This window comes from Callospermophilus lateralis, chromosome 15, assembly GCF_048772815.1.
Source record: "Callospermophilus lateralis isolate mCalLat2 chromosome 15, mCalLat2.hap1, whole genome shotgun sequence".
Taxonomy (NCBI): domain Eukaryota; kingdom Metazoa; phylum Chordata; class Mammalia; order Rodentia; family Sciuridae; genus Callospermophilus; species Callospermophilus lateralis.
The window spans coordinates 70,264,344-70,289,015 of NC_135319.1; the positions used below are offsets into that span (position 1 = coordinate 70,264,344).

At 40.2% G+C, this 24,672-nt stretch overlaps 1 protein-coding gene and 1 non-coding gene across 5 annotated transcripts in view; both read right to left on the minus strand.

The window, feature by feature from the left end:
• The window catches only part of Stn1 (STN1 subunit of CST complex), a 36,084-nt gene extending 17,847 nt beyond the window's left edge, over nt 1–18,237 (minus strand). For 2 of the 4 annotated variants that reach the window (XR_013088777.1, XM_076834318.1), the window contains exons 1-4: nt 17,833–18,237; nt 17,339–17,531; nt 9,893–9,988; nt 3,888–3,956 (exon numbers count right to left, since the gene is read on the minus strand). Coding sequence is in view for 3 of the 4 variants with exons in the window: in XM_076834318.1 (XP_076690433.1) it covers nt 3,888–3,956; nt 9,893–9,988; nt 17,339–17,492 (319 nt within the window). In the remaining variant the exon portion in view is untranslated. Of the gene's footprint in view, nt 1–3,887; nt 3,957–9,892; nt 9,989–10,652; nt 10,718–17,338; nt 17,606–17,832 lie in introns of those variants that run through there. The other 2 variants (XM_076834319.1, XM_076834320.1) reach the window with 2 other exon arrangements.
• Nucleotides 5,249–5,439, minus strand: LOC143381696 (U2 spliceosomal RNA). The gene has a single exon (XR_013088866.1). It is a non-coding gene; the product is annotated as a U2 spliceosomal RNA (small nuclear RNA).
• Nucleotides 18,238–24,672: the final 6,435 nt, after the last annotated feature.

The window sequence follows — 24,672 nt, forward strand, 5'->3', positions numbered from 1 at the left end:
ACTCTGCCTTAACATGATGTCACCAGTGACGCACGTGCATGTCCTCACGGCTCCGATGCCGGCTTCAGTCACTGGGGCCTCTAGTGCTTTAATCAACACATCATGACTCCATGAAGTTTTATTTTGCTTTTAAATCACAAGAGTGGCTCCATATTTTTATGTGAGATTATCTCCTCTCTGTATTTCTTTATAGATCTGCCCTTTATCTCTTCAGCTTTTGTTAGTTCCTATTAAATCTCAGGGAAGGATTATCAGTGATGTTTATTACATGCACTCTCCTCACTCCATTGTTTTCCTTTTTATGTTTAGGGGACTTCATTCTACTGTATAACACCTTGAAAAGATCTTGATTTATGAGAACATCCCTCTTGTCATTCATGATAGCAGCCAGGGACTTATGAGAGCTTAATGTGTTTATTGGGATAAATATACAACTCTGTCTTCTTTGGGTTGTTCGGTGACAGCAATCAAGGTGAACTCTTTTTAAATACTGTTATCTACCTGAGGCAACAATATTTGCTAAATGCTGATTTATTTCTACTGTCATATTATTTCTGGTTTGTATTCTAATGGTGTTTCTAAAATGGAGCAAATCTCTCTTTTGGTCTCTGAATCAAATTTTTCTGCTTTTTGACCTAAAACAATTTTGAAACCATGACTTTGTAATAAGTGGAGGCATTAATTTTGACACATTTGCCATACCCAGGGAAACTAAGGGAGAGCAGGGACCTTGCACACGCAGTAACCAACACCTAGGAGATTCAACACACTTGGTATTAGTGTTGCTCAGCTTACTGGGTTTCTCTTCAGAAAACATCCAAGAATAACTTCCCAGAAGGCTGCTCCCCCCATTATTTATTTATTTATTTTTTATCCCCAGCAGCCTTCTTCTTGGGCTGAGTTTTAGAGGTATTTATAAATTTCATTGCCCATTACACAGACATTATAGGTGACATAATAAAAAAAGGCTTCGTATAGCACCACTGAAATTATCAGGCTGACAGTTGGTCTGCGAAAAAGAGGCCCAGCTCTCACTGCAAGGGTGAGCCAAATTGCCAAGAGAAGGCTCCAGTGTGTAATTTAATGAATGTAGTGAGACGGCTGGAGCCTGACAGAATTTCATTTTAAATAGTCTATTCCATCTTGAACGATAAATCCCCTTTAACATTCTAAGACTAAAGGCCAAGCTTTCTTAACTTTGCTCATAAGCAAAGCACATTCAATGTGACATTTATGGGAGCTAACATTATATTCTTATGCTTTAATTAAGTGGAACATGACTAATTTTGACTTAGACTAAATTCTGTTTTAAAAAATGTCTTCATTGGCCACTTTCCAATGGAAAGCTTTTAAACTTTGGGCAATTAAATTAAAAGGAGAGAATGGGCAAATTGGGAACAATTTAAAAACATCACTTCATGGGTAATATGATAAGAATAATTTTTAGGGTTTCTCTGGATACTCTTATCCTCTATATTTGCAATTTCAAATTAAGGCTACTCTCAATTCAGCTATTCACAGATATTTTTAAAAACTTAACTCTCAATATTCTTAGTATTACATTAGCCATTTTATTAATCTAAAAATTACTAAGTGTAAGAATTATATAATATTCCTGATGATGCCATTTCTTATTAGAGTTAATTTTAAAAACTAAAATAATATTTAAAACCATTATCTATAGACCAAATCCATTTACAACCTGCTTTTATAAATAAAGTTTTATTGGGACACAGTTATGCCATTGTTATGTATTATCTATGGTTGCTTTTATATTAAAATGGCAGTATTCAGTAGCTTGACCTAAAGTACAGGGTCCACAAAGTAGGAAGTATTTATTGTCTGACCCTTTACAGAGAAAGTCTGCTGACTCTCCATCAAAATCAAGTAATATATACCTTCTGATTAAAGATTGTGACGACATCCATAAATCTACAAATGATATCAATACTGCTATGATTTGAATGTTTTTGATCCCTTCCCAAACTCATGTTAGAAACTACAACTATATTAGTCAGCTTCCCATCACTCAGAGGAAATACCTAACACAGACCATTTATGAAGGAAAGAGGTTTATTTTGGCTCATGGTTCTGGAATTTCACGTGCAAGATCAGGCAGCCTCATTGACTTCTAGTGAGCAGTGCATGTCAGAGTGAGCAATCATGCATTGAGTCAAAAAACAAAGCAAGGGAGAGACCTGGGCACCAGGATCAGGCTTTTATGCATTGGTCTTTGGGGGACATTGATCCAAACCACAACAGCAACATAACCCATGTTGGGAGAGGGCCTGGGAAGGGTTAGGTTATGGGGTTAGATTAGCAGAACTGGATTAATGCCACTGTCAAAAGGATTCTCTAGTTTGCTCTTCTGCCATGGGAGGGACCGTGCTCCTCTCCCATGGAGGACTCAGCACTCAAGGTGCCACCTCAAAGTGGGGACTAGCCTTTACCAGATGTCAAAACCTGTCAACACACGAATTTTAGATTCCCCAGATTCCAGAACTGTGAAGAATAAACTTGTTTTCTTCTTAAATAAATTACCCAGTTTCAGATACAAAGTAGTAACAGCATAAAACAAACTTAAGAAAATACCCTAGACATACATGAAAATCCAGATATTTGATTGTCTTACGAGTTTATTTTTTTACCTAAAAGATAATCTGCATAAAAACCTGTTATCCTCCTTAAATTTATCTGCAGAGCTCATTGATTTAGATGTTCCCAAATTAGGAATGAAAATGCCAAAGTTACGTGAAACTGATGGCCAAATTCTAAATGTATTTATATCAGGAAACTAAGCAAATGAGCACACCACTGCTCGGTAGAGTCAAAGTAGGAAGTTGAGATTTTGACACCTATTGGCAAGGAGGAAAGAAGAAGCCACTGCAAGCATCACACACCTCTTGACATGTATAACACAAGTCACTAAACAGCCCCATGTGCAGGGCACTATGCTGAATCATGTTGTAAAACAGGAAAACCAAGAGGCCAGTTTCTGTACCTTCTCTAAAGCCAAAAATGATCACGAGTAAAGCATGATGCAGTTTAAATATTATGAACTTAACTTTAAAAATTATCCTAGAGGTGCACAGCTGTAATCGCAGCGGCTTGGAGGCTGAGGCAGGAGGATCGTTGAGTTCAAACCCAGCTTTAGCAACTTAGTGAGGCCCTAAGCAACTCAGTGAGACCCTGTCTCTAATAAAATATTAAAAAAGGGCTAGGGATATGGCTCAGTGGATAAGTGCCCCTGGTTCAATCCCTGGTATGGGGAAAAAAATTATTCCAGAGAGCTAGGGGTGTAGCTCAGTGACAGAGCGTTTTCTTAGCATGCAACAGGACTTGGGTTTGATCTGCAGCACCATAAATGTTATTTCAGTTATAGTCAATGTGTTCAATACACAATTTTAAAGTTGTTTTGCAGTTTATATTATTTAGTGGCTATCTTCCAAAGAAATCTCATCTTAACAACAAGAATTTCTATCTGGCATTTGTTTGACTGTGTTAGAAATTTCAAAAAATCTAGATCATGGTAGTATAGAATTGAGAGACAACCACATAAGAGCAAGGGCCTTGAAAACTTTGGTCTTGACTTACATAGTAGCTACCAGCGTAAAAACAAATCACTGATTCCCCCAGGATCCGTTCTAATTCCTGCAGCTTAGGAGGAAGTGAGCACCAAAAAGATGGGAGAAAGAAAAGCCATGCCCTTGACCAAGGTGCTAGTTTTCAGAGCAGCAAAAGCTCTGGGTATAGTGCTTCAAGTCCATCCCTGTAATTCACAGAAGATCAGTGTGAAAATTTAGCCCTGTAGCCATTTTCCAGTGAGGTGCTTTGAGTAAAATCCACTGCTTAGCTGAAAAGCAAAGGAACATGACAAATAAAATTACCTGATGAAGACTCGGGATGGCTCGACTTCTTCCAGCAGATACAGTTTATTACTCCAGTGCTGTCGTCCACTGCAAGAGAAGTGTAAATGGGCAGAGGAGCAAGGAGGACAGGGCTGGTGAGTGTACATGTCATTACAGCATTCAGCCTTACTGAAAGATGACATTTTTCAATAGCCGACAGGGGCAAATCCCTTATCAAACTCTCCCTCTATCTTTAGAAACAATCTCTCGCCATACATCAGCATGAACTGCTTGCCTGTGCACGTGAGCACAACACACAAGCCCAATGGGATGCATCCAACATTTCGATTATTTTACCTCAAGGGCGCTGTGACTAGTCTATACCTCTCTGCTAAAAGTGGCATCCTCAAGCCCTGTGCAATAATCTCAATCACTGCCCACACACAACATTAGCCTTTTTTGCCCTGCTGCAAGCAGAAGCATCACGTGGTCTGTGGTTAGGGGCATGCAGAGCAGTGCCTCTGTCACCACTTCTCTTTGACTAGCATGCTGACTTCCCAAAACAAAGCATTCCACATCACTTGGCCTGGGTTTCTCTTTGTGGAAGGGCTGCTGTCCGGCCCTTACCCCTGTAGGGGGTGTAAGGAAAGCCAAGCATGTCCCAGAGGGCAGACTTTTATTTCCTTAAGATAAAATAATTATATCTTGGTCACAAAATCCATATTGGTCTGACTTATTTTATTCCTGATTGTGGGGGGAAAAGTCAGACAATTCATGGTATCTGGATTTGTAACTGTAGAGAAATATGGATGTTTGCTTGGGAAGATAGACAATTTTTCTTTAACTAATTTTTGACAAATTCAGAAGAGAAGTTGTTAAATATGGGCTCAGGGGGGGCCTCATGATTTTTTAAAAAATCATCAAGTAGTCTGTTGTAAAAGCATATGTAATATATAGAAGAAATATAAATAAAGCAAAAATGTTTTATTGCTAGCTTAAATCTCTGTTGCAATATGCTGTAAATACTTCTCAGATGGGTTTCATTTTGTTAATTTTTCTTAAGATAAGAAGATATGGGTGAACACTTTCAACCGGAGCTTCCAGCTGGTAGGAAACACTTTTTAAAGCAGAACCTAAAAATTAGAACTCATTTGAAAAAACAGTCTGATGTTTGCTGACCTAAAAGCCAGTAATGGGTAGCAATTTTCCAGATGACAGGGTTGGTGCTTTATATGTAAAGAGCTCATATAAATTAATAAGAAAAAGACCAAGACCAGAAGAGGAAAAAATAGCAAATTCGTAGAAAATATAAAAAATATAACAGTTCCCAATAAGTATATGTCAGTGTGCTAAACTCACTAGTTACCATTTTTTAAAAAGCAAGTTTAAATCTCTCAATTACTAGATTGACAAATATTAAAATACTGATATTCTCATATGCTGTTAGTACTAAATTTCTAAAGAGCAAGCTTGGAGAAATTCATCAAATTTTGAAATGTGTATGTGTATGTAAGTGTGTGTGTATATACACATATAATTGATTTGGCAATTACTTCCACACTTGATCTTAGCCAAAAGGCCGAGAAGCGATGGCAATTACTTCCAATAAATTAAACTGAAGAGGAAAAAAAGAACAAATACACGGATGTATATATCTTGTATAAATCTATTGCTCACTGCAGTATGGTTTGTAATACTGAAAACTGGAAATAACTAAATGTTTATAAATAGCAATTGGTTAAATAAATTAGAATAAGTATATGAAAATAAAAAATTATGGGCTGGGGGTGGAGCTAACTGGTAGCGTGCTTGCCTAACATGTGTGAAGTCCTGGGTTCGATTCTTGGCACCACTATGCCTAAGTAAAATAAAGGTCCACTGACAACTAAAAAATATTTTTAAAAAAAGAGAGAATAAAAAGTTATGAGAAATCTATGATCACTGCTATTAAAAAATATACATGCTTCCCTGCCAAGCAGAAATCTTATGTCCTAAAATCTTATAAATAATCTAACTTATATAAAGCATTAAACAGTGTATTTTAACAGAAATTATTTTTATGATATTAAATGCTAAGAGCAGCATCTTTTGGAGTATGGAGAAGGAATCTCATATTCAATATATACATTAATTATAATTCTAATTTCAAAAACATTAAGAAGAGAAAAACATGCAAGTAATAGTGCTAAGGAAATAAGGCATTTCTAGATTTCTTCAACATTAGCAGCACTCTAGGAATATCAGGGAAGACGTTCACTAAAACACTAACATTGTTTTGTTTAATTTATAGTGTTTAACATGACTTTTATGTACTTCATTAAAATCTTCTCATTTTAAATTTCATTTTTTAATGAGTAAATATCAAAAAGAAGCAAAAAAACAAAAAAATCGAGAGGAAACATTTGAGTTGAAAAAAAAAAGTATGACCCCTATAGGATCACCACTTCTCTGGCCAATTGAAAAATCTTGATTTATAATGAAAAGTCAAAGAATTAGCAGATGAGTATTATTCTACATTCTGGTCTTGTCTTGAGCTCGAGTGGCTGCCAGGTGCTCTGTATACCACAAGCACTGCTACCAAGCCCTCCCTTGTGACCTCTTCTAGCAGACTTTATGCCACAGTCCCCAAGGCCTGCAGCTGAATGCCCTGGAAGAGGAGCATGCTGGAAGTGTGGCACAGTGTCCTCCCCAGAAATGAGTCAGTGTGGGCAGAAATACCCCCAGCACAGGCCTGCAGTGAGTCAGGGAGAGCAAGCCCCAGGATTGCAGGGAGTGGCTGCCTGGCAGGTGGCCCGAGAGCCAAACTGGGCCTGAGGACAGAAGGGAGAGAAGCAGTGCTCCACTTGAACAAGCCGCACAAGAATTAAAGTTGCCAAACAAAACACAACCCATAAAAAAAGAGTCAAAGTTGCAAAAGCATTTCTGCTCTCAAGTGCTTCCACATCCAGACGCTTGCCACCACGTTCCCACAGCCCACAGATGTGTTGTGCTCTCATGACACCCACTCAGAGGGAAAGGCTTCTTGGGAAAAATCAAACTTCATTTCAATTTTTTTTTTTTTTTTAATGGGAAAAGGAATGAAGTGAAGACCCTTTAGGTCAAGGGCCAAATTCTGAGACCAGGACTAAAGTCCTCAACAATCTCATTTATTTGATCTTAAAAAATAGAAAACTAAAAATCAAATCCAGCTGATTTAGGGGCAGGAGGCTGGAGGAGGAAGGGGATGAGAGAAAGAAGCAATCCAACTTATAAGCAAATTGCAGAGCACACTGGGTCAGTGCACAGCAGATTGGACCCACAAACCTCCATCAGCAGGGCCTTGAACAAGTTACTAAGCCTTAGTTTTCTCACTACAAAATGGAAATAAAAGCTGTCCTTTCTATTTCAAAATATGAGGGAGAGAATAACATGAAATGATGAATGAAGATGCTTTGTAAACTTAAAGACACTATTATTTCCTCATTGGTGTCAAGAGAGGAAGCACTTTATTGTATCATAGTCCACAGCTGAGTGGACTGAGGAACTTAGTAAATGTTTGTTGTCTTGGAGAAAACCAGGACCAGGGTCTTTGATAAAATGAAACAGAGAACAGGTTCCGTATGGTTGTGCCTGACAGAATGATCTATTGCTGATTTAAAAATTTATATATGCTGGGGAAAAGAGTGAAAGACAAGCAAAATCTCCTCTCTCATGTGCTATTTTAATATGCATGAGACTATTGTCTTCAGGAAAAAGAGTAAATGTTGAGGAAATGCAATGACATTGTATCTACAAATGATCAATCATGTATAGACTGCCAATAAATGTTCTTGGTCACAAAGTTTGATTACCTTCTATTATTCCTGAAGTAAAGCAAGAATGCAAATCCAAGCTGGGGTTGTGGCTCAGCGGTAGAGCTTGCCTAGCATGTGCAAGGTGCTGGGTTTAATCCTCAGCACCATATAAAAAATAAATAAGTAAAATGAAGGTATTGTGTCCAACTACAACTAAAATATATTTATTTAAAAAAAAAAAGAAGAATGCAAATCCAAGATAATACCACAAAAAGTGACGGCGTCAATTACAACAAAGGTTTGGAATTCAAGTCAAGCTTCTCACCAAATATCTAACAAAGCCTCTCGACTACAGAGACTCTTGGAGTTGTATAAGGCAATGTATTATAATGCTCAAATAAAACTCAAAAAAATCAAGACCCACTACTCTAAAATCATATTCTAGCAATTCTCTGATCCATAATACAGAAACCCTTTATTTTTTTCCTTTTATCTTTTTTTTATTGGTTCACTATATAATTGTACATAACGGTAGGATTCATTGTTACATATTTGTACACAAAACACAAAATAACAGTATAATTTGGCTAATATCATTCCCCAGTATTTCCCCTTTCTCTCTCCTCCTTCCTCTCTCTGGTCCCTTTCCTCTGTTCTACTCATCTCCTGTGGCGAGCCAGCCATGGGCTGTGTGAGCTGGGAGCATTTTGAACGCACAAAGCAGACTGGACGTAGGATGCCGCTCTGTCTGGGCTGTGTACGCAGTTGTCCCTTTCGCTTGCTCTGCCTTTGGTCATCACACAGCACGTGAGATGGGTGTGACCTTCCAAGATGTCAGTCAATCTTCAGACAGCAGACATCCCGAAGCCAGACTCAACCCCGTGAAACCTGACCCCTTGCCTCATTTGAATGGCTTCTCCCCAATAAAATCCAGGTCCCAGGCGTGCTTTTTCTCTTTCTTGCCTGCCTTGTCCCCCTTGGTGGAGCTGCAGCTGAGGAACAGTTACTGAACCCAAAGAAAAGGTAGTTTCTGTGTCTGTGTCTTTATTTAGTCCCCAAATTCACTTGGAGTGACCCTGACCAATTTAGTCGTGTCTTGACAATCTCCCTTCGATTTTCATGAGACACCCCCCAACCCCTTTCTTTTCCTTTTCCTCTCTAACTTCCACACATGAGAGAAAATATTTGACCCTTGACTTTCTGAGTATGGCTTATTTCACTTAACATAATGTTCACAAATTCAATCCATTTTCCTGAAAAATGTCATAATTTCATTCTCCTTTATGGCTGAATAAGACTGCATTTTGAATATATACCACATTTTCTTCTTTCATTCATCCACTGACAGACACCTAGGTTAGTTCCATAGTCTGACTATTGTGAATTGTGCACTATAAACATGGGTATGCATGATCACTACAGTGATGAAATCTTTAAATCCTTTAGAATAAACACCAAGGAATGGCATTGCTGGGTCATGTGGTGGTTTCATTCCTAGTCTTTTAGGAACCTCCATACTGATTTCCACAGTGGTTGTTTCATCATGTGAGTGAAAGGAACTTTTCTGATAGTGGATGTTTATCCCTCTGAGTACCAGAATTTTTTTTTGTTTATAACTGTTCTGGATATAAATCTTTTGAAGTTATTTTTACACCTCTCTGTCTTCTTAAAAGGTCTACTTTTTAATCTGTTCTTTTTCTTTTTAAGGTATCACTATAAACATAAATTGGCCAAGCACTATAGCACATGCCTATAATCCCAGCTACTGGGAGGCTGAGGCAAGAAGATCACAAGTTCAAAGCCAGCCTAAACAACTTAGTGAGACCCTGTCTCAAATAATTTACAAAAAAAAACAACAGGGGCGGGGTGGGGATGTGGTTCAGTGGTTAAGTGTCCCTGAGTTCAATTTCTGGTACTTAAAAAAAATAGAGATCTACATCTTTATCCGTAGCCATACAACTGTCCTTTGTTATTTTTAGCTATGCCTGTAGGTATCGGTGTCCTCCCTGTCAATCAGTAATCCTAGACTGCTCTGTTATTTTTCCTACCTTCTGGCTCCCTAGCAGTGGTCCCTTTATAGTATTCCTCAGTATCATTCCTAACTCATTCCTCACTCAGTCTGCATGTGGGGCTTCAAGAGCTCCCAGCAGAGGAATGGGCTTTGTGAACTGGCTCCCAGATGCTCTGAAAGGCTGTGCCTGCTTAAAATTCAATTTTTAGCTAAGTGAGGACCTTCTACATAAACTTGATTTCAGACATCATTGTTCTTACCTGCATAACTGTAGAAAGCATCTTTTTCTCTCATTCCAACAACAGTCCCCAGAATATCTACCTGTTTTATTGGATGGCCATTGTACAAAAATATACCTAAAATTAAAAAAGAGGCAAAGTTCATATAATGTATGATTACATTTTCTGCTTCATTAAATGTCTGTTGAGGGAGGGTGTGGGGATGTCAAAACACTGTGGTATGCTATTTGCTGAAATTCCAATCTTAAGAAACAGTTGCCACGCATGCCTATATTCCTAATGGCTCAGGAGGCTGAGGCAGGAGGATCACAAGTTCAAAACCAGCCCCAGCAAAAGCGAGGTGCTAAGACAGTGAGACCCTGTCTCTAAATAAAATACAAAATAGGGCTTGTGAAGTGGCTCAGTGATCAAGTGCCCCTGAGTTCAATCCCTGGTAGCCACTCCCCTCCCCTGTAAAAAGTAAAAGATAAAGAAACAGTCCTTGCCAAAAGGCAAGTTACAAGAAAATTAAAGGTCTTTTCCTCAAGGGTCAGAGGCAGAAAGCTTGGCTTTAAAGAAGTCTGGAGTAGTGCAGAAAAAAACTGACGTGGCCCAACTAGATTTGGTGAATTTGCTTTCCATTATGATTATGAAATGTACATGTATAAAGACACAAATTGGTGTGAATATACTATGTATACAACCAGAGATATGAAAAATTGTGCTCTATATATGTAATAAGAATTGTAATGCAATCTGCTGTTATGTATAAATTTAAAAAAAAAGAAAGAGAGAAATGTACCTTCGTGAAGAAGGCTCTCAAGGGCCTACCAACAGCCGGCATCTGATGGGACCCACACAGGACTGCATTTTGAGAAAGAGAAAGGAAACCATGAGAAAGGCTTCTGGGCTTTTTTAAACCAGTGCTTTTCTAAGAAACCAGTCATCATTTCTGTGAACTGGCCAGAGCCCCCCTTTTTTTTTTCCTTTTGTAAAAAAAAAGGAGATGACACATAGGTTACAAAACACTACTCTTCGGGGCCAGCAGATTATAATTCAAAAACCTCTCTTTTTAAAACTCTGTTTCAAAACCCAAACTACAGATGCTGTCAGTCAAAGTTCTGCCAGGGGAGAAACCTGACTGGGGAACCCACCCAACTAAACCCACAGCCTTTTTCAGACCTGGTGACAGAGGCAGACAGAGGGACCCTACCTGAGTCCCTGACTCTGATCTGAAGTCCCAAAGCTCCTGACTTCTGCAGCACCTCTTTCTGGGGCCCTCATATTCTTACCTGAGCTTTCCACTGTAGCTTAAACACTGTGTTCCTGCCACCTGCACAAAGGGTCCGGACTGACCTCCTCTCTGGCCTCTCTTATTGGTAGTTAATAGTTTATTTTCAGAAACAGGTTATAAACTTTTAAATGGCCATTTCTTTCTTTTTTCTTCTTGGCACTGGGGACTGAATCCAGGAGCACTTTAAACTGAGCTATATGCTAGCCTTTTTGTTGATTTTGAGATGGGGTCTTGCTAAGTTGCTTAGAGCCTTGCTAAACTGCCCAGGCTGGCCCTCAACTTGTGATCCTCTTGCTTCCGCCTCCTGAATCACTGGGATTACAGGTAAGTGTCACTGCACCCAGTTTTGGCCGTTTCCTTTTTAAATAAATGCATAAAATATAAACAAAGAAGCCATGGTCACTTCAGGCATCTGGCCACCTCCTCCCCTTCCCACCAAGTTTGGTCAGAGCCTATGGATTTCAAGCCACAGTGGGACCTGTGGCCTGAATCCAAACTGTCCCCTGTGGGTGGTTCTCTTGTTCCCCTTTAGGATGATTAGAGATGAGTCACTCATGGCAGAGTCCCAGGTATAGACAAGGAGCCCCTGAGCCTTAGCCTGTCAGAGGCACTAAGAGAATGAGATATTTGTCTAAAGGAAGAAAACAGAGTAAATTTAGCCCAAAGCAGACTCCTCTCCCTCTGCAAAGGGCGACTTCTAAAAATGACTTGGTGGATGGGAGATCATCCCCAGGGCAGCTTTGGAGGCCAAGAGCTGAAAATGGCAGTCACACAAGGGAAGGAGCCTGAGTCTCCCCAAAAGGAGAGTTACCCTTATCCAGGAATATTTGGGTTGAATGGGAACAAAGTGGATCCACAGAAAAACCATGAAACTTTAAGACCTTTAAGATGGGGGACAGAGCTAGACAAAAGGTGCTTTGCCTAGGTTGAAGTCTATGGAAAAGATGGTGAGGTGAGATTCCTGGACTAGTGACACAAGCCAAAGATGTCCCCAAGTTGCCTCTCCTCTGATGTTACAAACTCTGTATCTGGTAACATTTGATAAAAATCTGAAGAGTTCTTTTCTTAAGGACATGGTAGACTTCTTTGAAAAAAGACAGATGTGGGCCCCATAAACTTTTACCTCGTGAATTGACAATGGCTTGCCTTTGAAAAGATATATAGTCACTTGAGGATGCAACAAAAAATGTTGCGTCTCCAAGGATTGATGCAAGAAAAAAAAACTTATGAGAATCAGAACAAAAGACAACAGCTGTATAAGAAAATAACACATGGTTTGCATTTAAAACTCTGAGAAAATTCACTGAGGAGGAAATACACTGCTTACAAAGACAGAAGAAATGTCTCAAAGTACACGGAAACATGAACCACACAAATAGAGATGCGTGGCCTCTATAAGAAGAGGGCCAAGGACACAGAAAAAGAATTAGAGAACCACTTCCTTCCATCAGAGTGAGAGCTCTCCTATGAGAAGAGAGCTCAAGGGAGCTGGATGACAGCCCTGTCAAATGAGAGAAAGCCCAACAGGCTAGGAAAATGATCACAACAGACAAATGCTAGCTGACACCAAGTTCATGCTCCAGCTTTTTCCAAGGGGTCCCCTTGCTCCTGATGATCCACATACAGCCCACAGAGGCCTACAAAAACCAGGGGATCCCTGGAGCCTCACACCCTTGAGAGGAGAAAGGTCAAGCTGTGACGACTGAGGGACCTGGGGTCACCAATAGATTTGACTCAGATTTCAAACAGCAGAACCTGAACACCCATGACCACAGCAACTTATTTGCCTGTTTTTTTCTCTTAAAAGATACTTTTGATGGATCTATTTTCAGCTTAACTGTTATTTTACTGATATATAATTGCTCTTATTGAAATATGACAGCAATAAAATTACTAATAAAATATTTTTTAAATATAGATTCATTTAATATAATCCTTATAAATACCTGGCTATCTATGAGGGATTGGTTTTGGTTTTCCCTTGCTTTAGATGGCCAAAGGGAATTCTCTGACCTACTTTGTCCAATTGTAGGTCTTAAGACCCTCCTCATTTCAAAGGGGTCCTGCCACATACCTTGGAGGCAAGATACTGGATAGAGAGGCCAAGAAGAATCTAAACAGAAGGGCCTTGCTGGGTCTCCCCACCTAGTCTCTTAGCATTACATCCTATCCTTATTGTCCAATCATATTTCTCCAGTTATCCATGCTCCCATTATGCCTATGCAAATAAGTCTCCAATAAGATGCCATAATATAAGGTTTTCAGAGCTTTCAGGTAGTTGAATATGGAGATTCCTAGAGGGCAGCACATCTGGAGAGGGCTTGGAAGCTCAGCAGAACTTCTCTCATAACTTAACTATGCATTTCTTCATCTCCATCCTTTAGAATGTCCTTTATAGTCACCCAGTAAATATAAGTGTTCCCTGAGTTCTAAGAGCTGTTCAAGCAAATTAGTTGAACCTGAAGAAGGGGTTGTGGAAACACTACTTTATAGCCACTTTGTCAGAAGAACAGATAAAAACATCCCAGGACTTGCAACTGGCATCAGAAGTTGTGCAGGGGAAGTCTTGGGGACAGAACCCTCAATCTGTGGGATCTGACACTATCTCCAGGTAGATAACATCAAAACTTAAGATAATCACAAGTTAAAAGCCAGCCTCAGCAAAAGCAAGGTGTTAAGCAACTCAGTGAGATCCTGTTCTAAATAAAATACAAAAAAATAGGACTGAGGATGTGGCTCAGTGGCCGAATGCCCTTGAGTTCAATCCATGGTACAAAAAAAAAAAAAAAAAAAAAAAAATTGGACTATAGGATGCCCAGCTGGTTCCATGGCAGAACCTGCTGCTTGCTTTCTGATGGGGAGAAAAACCTCACATCTTTTGGGATCTGAGAAATCTTCTGTGTTGTGTATGATAAGAGCAGAAGAAAAACAAAGCTGTTATTTGTCTAATCTTTGAAATTTGACATTATGGGGACATTTGAAACAAAGACCTTTTTTTCATGTTATGAGCTGTTATTTTTAATTGTTTTTTTTTAATGCAGAAACTCCCCCAAACCTAAGCATTACCACCACCACAGAAACTTTACAATATTTTTATAAGTTCAACCCTAAATTCACAGATTTAGGGAGATAACATTTTGCAATGCAATTCTCACACTAAGTCTCCAGCCAGGTCAAATTTCACAGGTTTAGGATACAAACCCTTACAGGACTGCTCTCACTTCAGGCACTAGCCTCAAGTTTTGAGGGAATCCTCTGACCATCTGCATTCTGACCAACTAGCTATAAATCTAGGGATTCCCATGAATCCCTCAGATTTGGTAATTCACTGGAATTTAGAAAGATGTTACTTAGGAGTACAGTTTTATAATAAAGAATACAATTCAGCACCAGTTAAATGAAGAGATAGCAAAGGGTCAGGTTTGGGAAGGTCCAAATATGAAACTTCTATATCTCCAGTACACATCATCCTCTGACATATCAATATAAGATCACTAGCCAGGAAAGCTCATCTAAGCCTCAGCATACCAGATTGTTCAGGAAAGCAGAAAACTACGGGGGAGGCTGGCTACCTTCCAAGGAAAACTCCAGAATTTTTATTGGGCTTTCATAATGTAGGCATGATTGATTCATTAGACATATGACTGAACTTGACCTCTGAGGGGTCAGGCTGATGGACCTGGCTCCAAACCCCAACTCTCTAATAGTAAGGATGCTCTTTGTATACAGACAGCCCCATCCTGAAACTATAAGCACAGCAGGTGTGGTCCAAGGGCCTACCATCCACAACAAAGACATTTCATCACTCAGGGAATTCCAAGGATTTAAAGGTTACCTCCCAGGATCAAGGACAAAGGCCAGTCATATTCTTTATTACAGAACACACATGATTCATGTTTTATCATTTTTTTTGGTTAACCTTTGTTATTTTAAGATATTCTCTGCTGTTTAAACATTTCTAAATTTTATAAAGTCTCAAGTTCTCTCTCTCTCTCTCTCTCTTTTTTCTGTACCAGCACCACAAAAACAAAAACAAAAAGCATCTGAAACACTTTTACCAGTAATGAAGCAAAAATCAGTACTAGTATTTTATTTGTTTGTTTTTAGTACATCATAAAATCCTTTGCCCACAGGAAAAGTGAAGCCTCTACGATATCCCTGATACTTGCTTGCTCATAAACAAGGCTGGCATTTGGTGTGAATGAATTTCTTCCTTTAGAGATGAGCTATAAAGAATACCAGATTGTTCTGGAAAGCGGAAAACTATGGGGGAGGCTGGCTACCTTCCAAGGAAAAAACCAGACCATGTCCAACAATAATTAGAAAATAAAGGTGTGGTGAAAAAAAATGTGTACAAAAGGCTTCAGTGTTAAATCCATTCAGATATATTTGTACATATAAGTGGAATCACATAAAAGTTCACCCACTTAAACCTGTGGATACTCAAGATCATTGACCATTTCTGGCACATAGCTTGATATTTAAAAAGCTATTGATTGGAAAGCTTCACTCAAAATAGCAAAAAGAGTATAACTGAGGGCTAGGGATATAGCTCAGTTGGCAGAGTGCCTGCCTGGCATGCACTAACCCCGAGTTCAATCCCCAGCACCAAAAAAAAAAAAAAAGTGTATAACCAAACTTCTCATATTGTTTTCGAAGCTTGGTCCTTGTCCCTGATGCCAAACCAATTACAAGGACACAGTTTGTTTTTTAATTTTTTTTTTTTTTTAGTTGTAGTTGGACACAATACCTTTATTTTATTTATTTTTATCTGGTGCTGAGGATTGAAGCCAGAGCCTTTGGCGTGCTGGGTGAGCACTCTACCACTGAGCCACAACCCCAGCCCCAAGGACAGTTTTGAGAAAAAGGAAAGAGAAGGTTTATTGCTTTGCTAATAAAGGAGAAACACAGATAACTCCTGTCCCAAAGGCTGTGTGATTCTGCTCAACAGCAGGAATAGGGGGCTTTTAAAGAAGGGATTCAAAAGCTACATTCCACGTGTTCTCTGTAGAAGTTGTAATTCACTTGTTAATTTGGGAGACAGTAAATTCCGAGATCTTCTGGTACCATCCCCAAAGTCTGAATTACTTCACTTCCTTGGGATAGTGGTTGTGTACTCAAGGACAGATAAATCTGCCTAAAATGGGGAAGTTTTCTCTAAGATTAGGGAGCGAGAGAGATTAGAGAGTAGCAGGGAGAGAGAAAGGGAAACAAACATGTTTATTTTAAAAATAATTCGCAGTGGCAGAGCAGCAAGGGCTTTATTCAAAGCATAAAGTGGACCACTGTTACAGTATAGCACAGTAAACAAGTGAAGACACACCCACAGCTACTCCAGTTATTCAAATTTACCCCAAACTCTATTTGTTGTACTTTTAGGTATGATAAGCCTTTGTAGTAGCCATTACGCTACCAAATTTTATTTTGAGGTACTGAAGCTTGAACCCAGGGGCACTCCACTACATCCCTAGCCCTTTTAATTTTTGTGACAGGATCTCACTGAATTGCCCAGGCTGCCCTTGAACTTGCAATCCTCTGCCTCACCTTCCCAAATTGCTGGGATTACAAGAGTGCACCACAGCCCCTGGCCTAATGAACAACTTTTATTTATCTTTATATGTGTAATTTGTTGTTTCAATTGCCTTTTCTTGAGGGCTCCCTCACTACATGCCAGGCACTGCTTAAAGCACTGTGAATACATAGGTGAACAAGACAGATGATGTCCTTACCCCATGGAGTTCATAGTTCTTTGATTCTGATTAATTCAAAACAAAACAAACTCCCACAAGATCAATCATGGTTATTAACCATTTTTACAATGAAGAAATCTAAGATTTACAGAAGGTGGGTCACTCACAAAGGCAGGTGACACAACAGGCCGAGGAACAACTGGTTTGATGATTTTTAACACCAAGGGCAGATCCAAAGAAAGACAACTGAGTATTTTTAAATATGGAAGACCTTGAACACAGGCAAAAAGCTTCCTTAGTACAAAGGTAAGTTCCCCAGGCAATCTTTTTTTTTTTTTTTTAATTTTAATTTGAGACTGCTTTAACTCATTCCAAGGTCCAAACTAGGTCAAGTTCTAAGCAGAGAGGATTCTCTTTAAAGCACCTAAGCTTCTGCTTTCTGCAATTTTGGGAAAGAGGATGCAGATGCAACACAGGGATCCATCTGGCTGACCAGTCACATACCTGGCACTTGACGGGATTCCTTCATGCCCAAGATATCCCTGATGTAGAGTTTTGCAAAGGCTAGAAATATAGGATCCAAACCCCACAAGAGGGATGGGGTCTCCTCTTCACACCTGCTGGATTCAGACTGCATCAAGAGGTCGGGCTGTGGCATTCAGCTAAACCTTAAAGACTGTCTCACTGAGTCAAGGATCTATGAGACACAAAAATCAGGATGCCGGGCATTCAATATAGGCGAAATTGACAGTGTCTGGAAACTGCTCCCAGCAGGCATCCAGAACTCTGGGAGAAGCCAGGTTCTGTCAAACTCTTAAGCCACGGGGTGCGGAAAGAAGCATTCCTGTATAAGGACCTTTTCCCCAAAGTACAAGCTTGGAAATGGCTAAACAACTACTTTTCATTTTGGGGAGAATTCCCCCCCACACACTGGTATGCCCTGAAACCGTTTTAATGGTGGGTACCAGGAAACAACACGAGCCCTTGGGACCACGCACGTGTAGGGACACAGTAGATGCATGTATCCGTCGCTTTGCTTCTGCACCTTTCGCTTTTCCGGATGAACCAAGGGGGGGAAAAAAAAAAGAAGAAGTTGTAATAATCACAGCGGCTCGGGAAGCTGAGACAGTAGGATCGCGAGTTCAAAGCCAGCCTCAGCAATGGCGAAGTGCTAAGCAACTCAGTAAGACCCTTCTCTAAATAAAATACAAAATAGGGCTGGGATGTGCCTCAGTGCCCAAGTGCCCCTAAGAGCAATCCCATTTAGGGAAAAAAAAAAAAAAAAAGGGAAGCAAAAAATGGACCCGTTCGCAGCCGCAACGGCTTGGCCTCGGGCAGTTCCCAGCAGCGCAGAGGCCGGTGCTTCCGGTGGTCGGAACCGCAAGAAGCCACAGCCCTCGCGCGCTGCAGGAGCAGTTGGCCGAGGTCAGCCCTGGAGTTCCGGCGGAGCCCGACGCCGCCTCCAGCAGGAGCCAACCCTAGTCAGCCAGCCTGCGTATTTCCTTCCTGCAGCCCGCGCCCCGCCGCGGCCCCGCCCCCGAGCCGCCGCGGCCCCGCCCCCGTGCTGCCCACGCTCTGCTTCAGGTAGTGGAGGGGCTGTGACTTCAGCTGCCCGGGCTGATCTCTAGCACCTCCCACGACCCGGCCCCCGCTGCGGCGCCGTGAGCAAATGGCGGAGGCTTTGGAGTGGTTCCCGGATTTCCTGTAGTCCAAACCTGCCTTCCCAAATCACTCTTTCACCCTGTTTCCCGCGGCTGACGGGACCCTGAACCAGCATCTCTTAGAGATTTTTTTTAAGGATCAGACTTTTGTTGTAAAGGAACAACAAAATAAAGCAGCTCCCAAGGCAGGATTGCGAGTGGCTTCTTTGTTAGCTTGTGGTACTAAGGTTTGATTCCAGGGTCTCGTGCATACTGGCAAGTTCCCAATTGTGAGCTATGTCCCCAACAACATTATGGTGTATTTTAAATGATCTCCCTTGGAGATACTATTAGAATCTAAATTTGAGCCTTTGAGTGAATACCAGACCTTGTCTCTGCTGTGGACAGCCCTGGAAGGTCATGACCCTACCCTACATTTTGTCTCATTTCCTCTTACCCGATCTACAGTCCGGAATGTTGTACACTTAAGAACTTTGAAAAGCTGGCACTTTGATGCTACCCTGTTGGTGCCTTGTCCTCTCACTAATTTAAAGCGAGAAAAGATAGTCACGTTCCACTTTCATAAATAATGAAGCTAAATCATAATATGACTGGAGATGGCAGGAGTTCTTCCTAATTTACTGGGCCTCTAATATGACATGAACAGGACAGGTCATCCCAGCAGACCAATCCCCCAGGGGGCAGGTGGTGACCCAAAGAGATAATTACTAAACTATTTATCAGAAAAGGAACTTTAAGCAACTGGAATGGAAAATGTGTCATTAGAACCATGGCATTCAATTACCTCTCTGGCACAGATGAAGCTGAAAACAGGCTTTGGTAAAATACAGCATCACCCAGGTTCTACTGCAATGAACATTTGGGCCTGTAGAATTTAAGATCTAATTAAGAGAAAACACCCTCTTTCATAGAAGGGAAACTGTCCCCAAGGAAACACACCCAGTTGGACAGGAGCTTCCAGCTCACCTGCCAGGCAGGGAGAGACAGGTTGGGTGACATTTTCCTAAATGCACACATCTGCTCCAGGGTGGGACCCCAAAAAGGAAATTACTCCTAGGTGTACTCAGAGCCTGAGATGATTTTAGAAATGACTCTCATGGCTCTGAGGGGTAGAGTGCTAGAGATAAGAGTCCTTGGGGACTCCAAGCTTACTGCCAGCCTTGGGCAGGGCCCTACCCAGTTGAATAAACATAACAGATTACCCCATGTCATCTTTTATAATGAAGGGAGGACTCCTTTGAGTCCAGGGGGCTTCTTTTGATCTGAGCCACAAACCTAAAGGAGTAGGTTATAACTGAAACCTACAGTGAGGTGTGGAAGAGAATTTCCAGATAGCAGAAATCTCATCTAGAAGAATCTGGGAGAATCCTTGTAGCTTCAGTCACCAACACTGTAGATTCCAGCTTCCCCAAACCACTGCCTGGACTTTGTGTGAAGGGGCTCCTGAGATCTTTATCAACACTGCAGGGCTCCTGCTTCAGACTCCATAACACTGCAAAGCAGACATTTCCAAACCCAACAGCTAGCACTTAATGCTAGGAACCCTTTCTTATGGGTTCACAGTGTGGTGTAAAATAACTTGTTTTATAGGCTATTTATTTATTTATTTATTTATTAACAGAATAGACGATTCTTTCTAGAAAGTTAAGATTTTAGTAAATTCTTCTGGGAGTTGAACTGCATATCTCAACCTCAAAGACTAAATTGTGTTGTAAATATTTTTGACATCTTTGTAGGTAGATGGGGTTAGTCCATTTGCAAATTGAATTAGATTTTTTTTTAATCCCAAGTTTACAATTGACAAATATTCTCTCCTTAACCAAACTCTAATCAGGATCCTTTGAGCCCTCTTTTGGGCTAGGCCTCAACCTTGGCCTGCAAAGATCTGAATAAACACTAAACAACTCAAGGACACATTCTAGTCCCTCTTAAAATGCCTGCCTGAGAAAACTGAAGGCTGGCAAAAGAATTACAGCTTGTTCCAGCCCTTACTTGAAGATAAGTTCCTGGTACCTGGGGGAGGGTAGGAGCCCAACGTCTATGAGTACCAGTTAGCAAACCTAGATGGGTTTCACATGACCACCCCTTCTTCCTACTTTTGATAATTTTTCAATTCCCTAACTCTTGTCAAGCCCTTACTGTTCATCTCCCCCTACTCCTTCATTTTCTCTTTAATAAAAGACTTAGTTCTCTAGAAGTCTGAATGAACTCAGCTCTTTACCCTCCTGTCTGTAGTTACTAAATAAAATCTGTTTTTATTGCTTTAACTAATGTCTGGCTGGGTCTGTCTTGATGTAATAAAGACAACTTGACATTATATTATCTCCCTAGAGGGACCTTCAATAGCAGCATATCTTGAACTCTCTATGCACTTTGACACTGGACTATGGGACTATGGGGGAATCACTAATTATATCATTGGTACAAAAAGAGTGGTGTGTGTGATATGTTAAATAACAAAGCAAGAGACTAACTTGTGACTTAATACTGAGTGTGTTTGCCTGGCTAATAATTATTTTATGGGTTATGAGAGATAAATGGAGGGTTCTTATTAAATAAAATAATATAGTATTGTGTATGTTGGAATAAAGCTTATGTTGGAATAAAAGTATGTTGGAATAAAGTGCTCAATATATTCCATCTATTATTTGTTTTCACTATACAGTTGCAATTTAAACTGTGTTTTGAAAAACTGGCAAACCATAGTCTTAAAACTCTGGGTCAAGCACTGTTGACTAGAAGTGGGGACCAGGAGGCAAAACCAGGTGCGGGGGCTTCCAGCCCTCCTGGAACTCCCATTTTGTTGGGAGGAAAAGGAAGGGCGGTGAACAAAAGTAAATAAAATAAATACAGATTGTTTTCAATGCTTTGAAGAAAGCTAGAAGTGCATTAGGCTTGCTCCTATTGGGATCTGGAGGCTACATCAGTTGAGATGAAGTAACGTGTAGGCTGAGACCTGCAGGATATGAAACAGCCATGCTCAAAAAAGTGCTCATGAAGGAGCATTCCATTCAGCAGTTAAAGTCAGGCAAATGTCTGGAGGTAGAAAAGTACTTGCTTGTACCAGGAACAGGAGAGAGTGTGGGGAAGCCTGGCTGTCAATGCAATTGAAGAGACAGGCAGAAAGCAAAATATAAGAGACCTGGTAGGCCACAACAGATGGGAATTTTATCCTCAGTCTCCCTGTCTGTATAAAGGGGATAATATTGTGGTGGGGCAGGAACAGTACAAAGGCACTAGGATGAGCCAGGCCCATGTGTAGGCAAGCCAACATGGCAGCCTGATTGGAGAGGGAGCTGCAGTGAAAGCCAACTGGAGACCAGGATTTAAGCTAGATTCTGAATGGCTTGAATGAGTTGCTATTTTTATTCCCTACAAACAATTTAATGGTCTTGATTATTGATCAGAGGAATGATTTAATGAATTAAAAAATTGTAGGGATACCTGCCATCTCTGATAAATAGTGATGGGAATACAAAAATATGTAAGAAGTGTTCTTTATCCATTTTCTGAATCTATCCTTAAAATTGTGTCTCAGGGATATTCTCCAGTTGAAGGCAAATAAACTAGGATAAGAAAATATTTGGGGGCCTATTCCAGTGGCCCTGATCTATATCCTTTGTCCCCCTGTCCCCTTAACAATCTTGCTAAAAATTCTGTGATGTTTCTCCCTCTTTCTCCCTTTTTCTGGCTCCCCCTTGGCACATAAATAAGCTCTCCTCTCTTCTAAAGTGTCTTCCAATTTAAAGCAAATAGCCTTTCTGAAGACCTCTGCCCTTTAATTACTGTCCGCTGGCTTAGTCTCCTGCTCTCTCCTTTCAAAGCTAAACCCCTTGGAAGAGTCTGGGCATTCCCTGCCCACATTTCCCTATGGTGGTTCTCCAATTCAGCCCACCATAATCTGACACCAATCCACCTCTTCACTGAAATTGCAGTCCTGAGGTTATAATTACATTCAAATTCTCAAATGTGATGGATATTTTCCTTATCATTTCTGATCATTTTTTTTCTGTTTTTCTAGCATTTAATGTTGAGTGGATCATATTCTCTCCTATCCCACCTTGGCTCTTCCTTCGCTCTCTTTCTTCTTTCTGGTGTTCTTGTTTACTGTTTATCTCTTACAGGTTGATGTTCTCAGGATTCAGCCTCCTGCTCATTTTCCTCTCTTCTCACCTTATACATTTCCTCTGAGTGCCCGGCCAAACCTATGCCTTCAACTGAAGCCGTATTCCAGTGACTCTCAACTTTTTATATTTAGCCCAGAGCTTTTCACGAACCCTGCACCTGAATTTCCAACTGGACTCCCCTGGATCCCCAAACTAAACCTCTTCCCTGTTCTACCATTCTGTTCCCTGTCAGGATGCACGTCACCATCACCTGCCAATTATCAAGGTCAGAAAACTGGAAGGCTTCAATGACATCCTGCTCTCTATTACCCTGAGACGCAATTAGTCATGAACCTGTCAATTCTGTTTTCTAAATATGTTCTCTTGTTTAGCCCCTCCTCCTCATTCCTGTGGCCATAGTCTTAGTCAGACTTTCACAATTACCTCCTGGATGGCTGACACTACGTTTCAACTAGTTCCTCTACCTCAACCTGGCCTCCCCCGAGTTCATCATCTACACTTCTGCCAGGATGATCCTTATAAAATGCAAATTGGACAGTGTTACTCCCTTGTCTAAAATCTAATGGCTTTATGTAGGAGGTAGAATAAAGTTCAAATTCCTTAGTATCTTATATCAGGTTCCTCCTGGCCTGGTCAAAATGTACATTTCCAAGCTCATTTCCCACCACCTCTTATATTTGACATCCCAGGCCAGCATCTCCTGGTGCTTTTCTGAGGAGTCCTTTCTCAAGATATTAAAGAAAGTCAGGCTGAATAAGTTTGGATTTAAGTCCAATAAGTGAGGAAAGACAGTAGAATGAGTCAGACATAACTTTCCTATGTTCACATATGAATACACAACCAGTATAACTCCACATCATGTACAACCACAAAAATGGGGCATTATACTCCATGTATGTATAATATGTCAAAATACATTCTATTGTCATGTATAATTAAAAAGAATAAATAAAATTTTAAAAAATAAATCCAATAAGTGGATTTAAACACAGTAATACATATTTGAATATCTAAAACAGAAACGAAGTGGGTGAAGTTTGAGCACCAAACTAACATTTCAATGAAGTTAGTTTGGGAAATGCAACTGAAGATATGTGGAACTACTTACAGTAACTAGAATATGCTAGGCTGTCTTTTGCTTCTCCCCCTTATGGCTGGGATATCACTCACTTATTAGATACAAAAATGACTCTTCTATATGTGCTGGGAATGCAGAAAAAAGTGCTATGTACTGGTCATATGGAAGGAAAGAGGCTCTGTAAGAACCTAACATGTAAACACATGGTCACAGTGTGTCATGATGAATGCTGTGTAACTGGGCAGCATGAGGTGGGAGACCTGAGTTGAAGTGATCAGCAGACAATAACCTTGCCCTCTCCTTCTTCACCTGAGTTATATCTAAGGTACCTGTCAGTTCATTTCATGTATTTTGGATTAGCTGTTAAGTTCACATATATTTCTAATTGTTATCTCTTCTTGAAGTTTTGACTCTTAGCATTATGACATTTTCCTATGTCTCCAAGAATAATTCTTGTTTTACAGTCTATTTTTCCTGGTGTTTTTATAATCACTCCAATTCTCTAATGGTTAATGTGTATAAGATATATCTTTTTCCATCCTTTTCATTGTAATCTATTTGTGTCTGAATCTAAGCTTCTTATAGATGGCATATATAGGCATATATAGTTTTATTACACTTTGTTTTACTGTGCTTTGAAGGCATTGTAAATTTTACAAATTGAAGGTATTTTTAATTAGCTGGGTGCAATGGTGCACACCTGTAATCCCAGCAGTTCAGGAGGCTGAGGCAGGAGGATCTCGAGTTCAAAGCCAGGCTTAGTAACTTATAAAAGCCCTAAACAACTTAGTGAGACCCTATCTCTAAATAAAATATAAAAAGGGCTGGGGATGTGGCTCAGAGTTAAGTGCCTCAGTACAAAAAAAAAGTATTTGTAATTAAAATATGCACATTATTTTTTTTAGACACAATGCTGTTGTATACTTAATAGACTACAGTATGGTATGAACATAACTTTTCTTTAAATTTTTT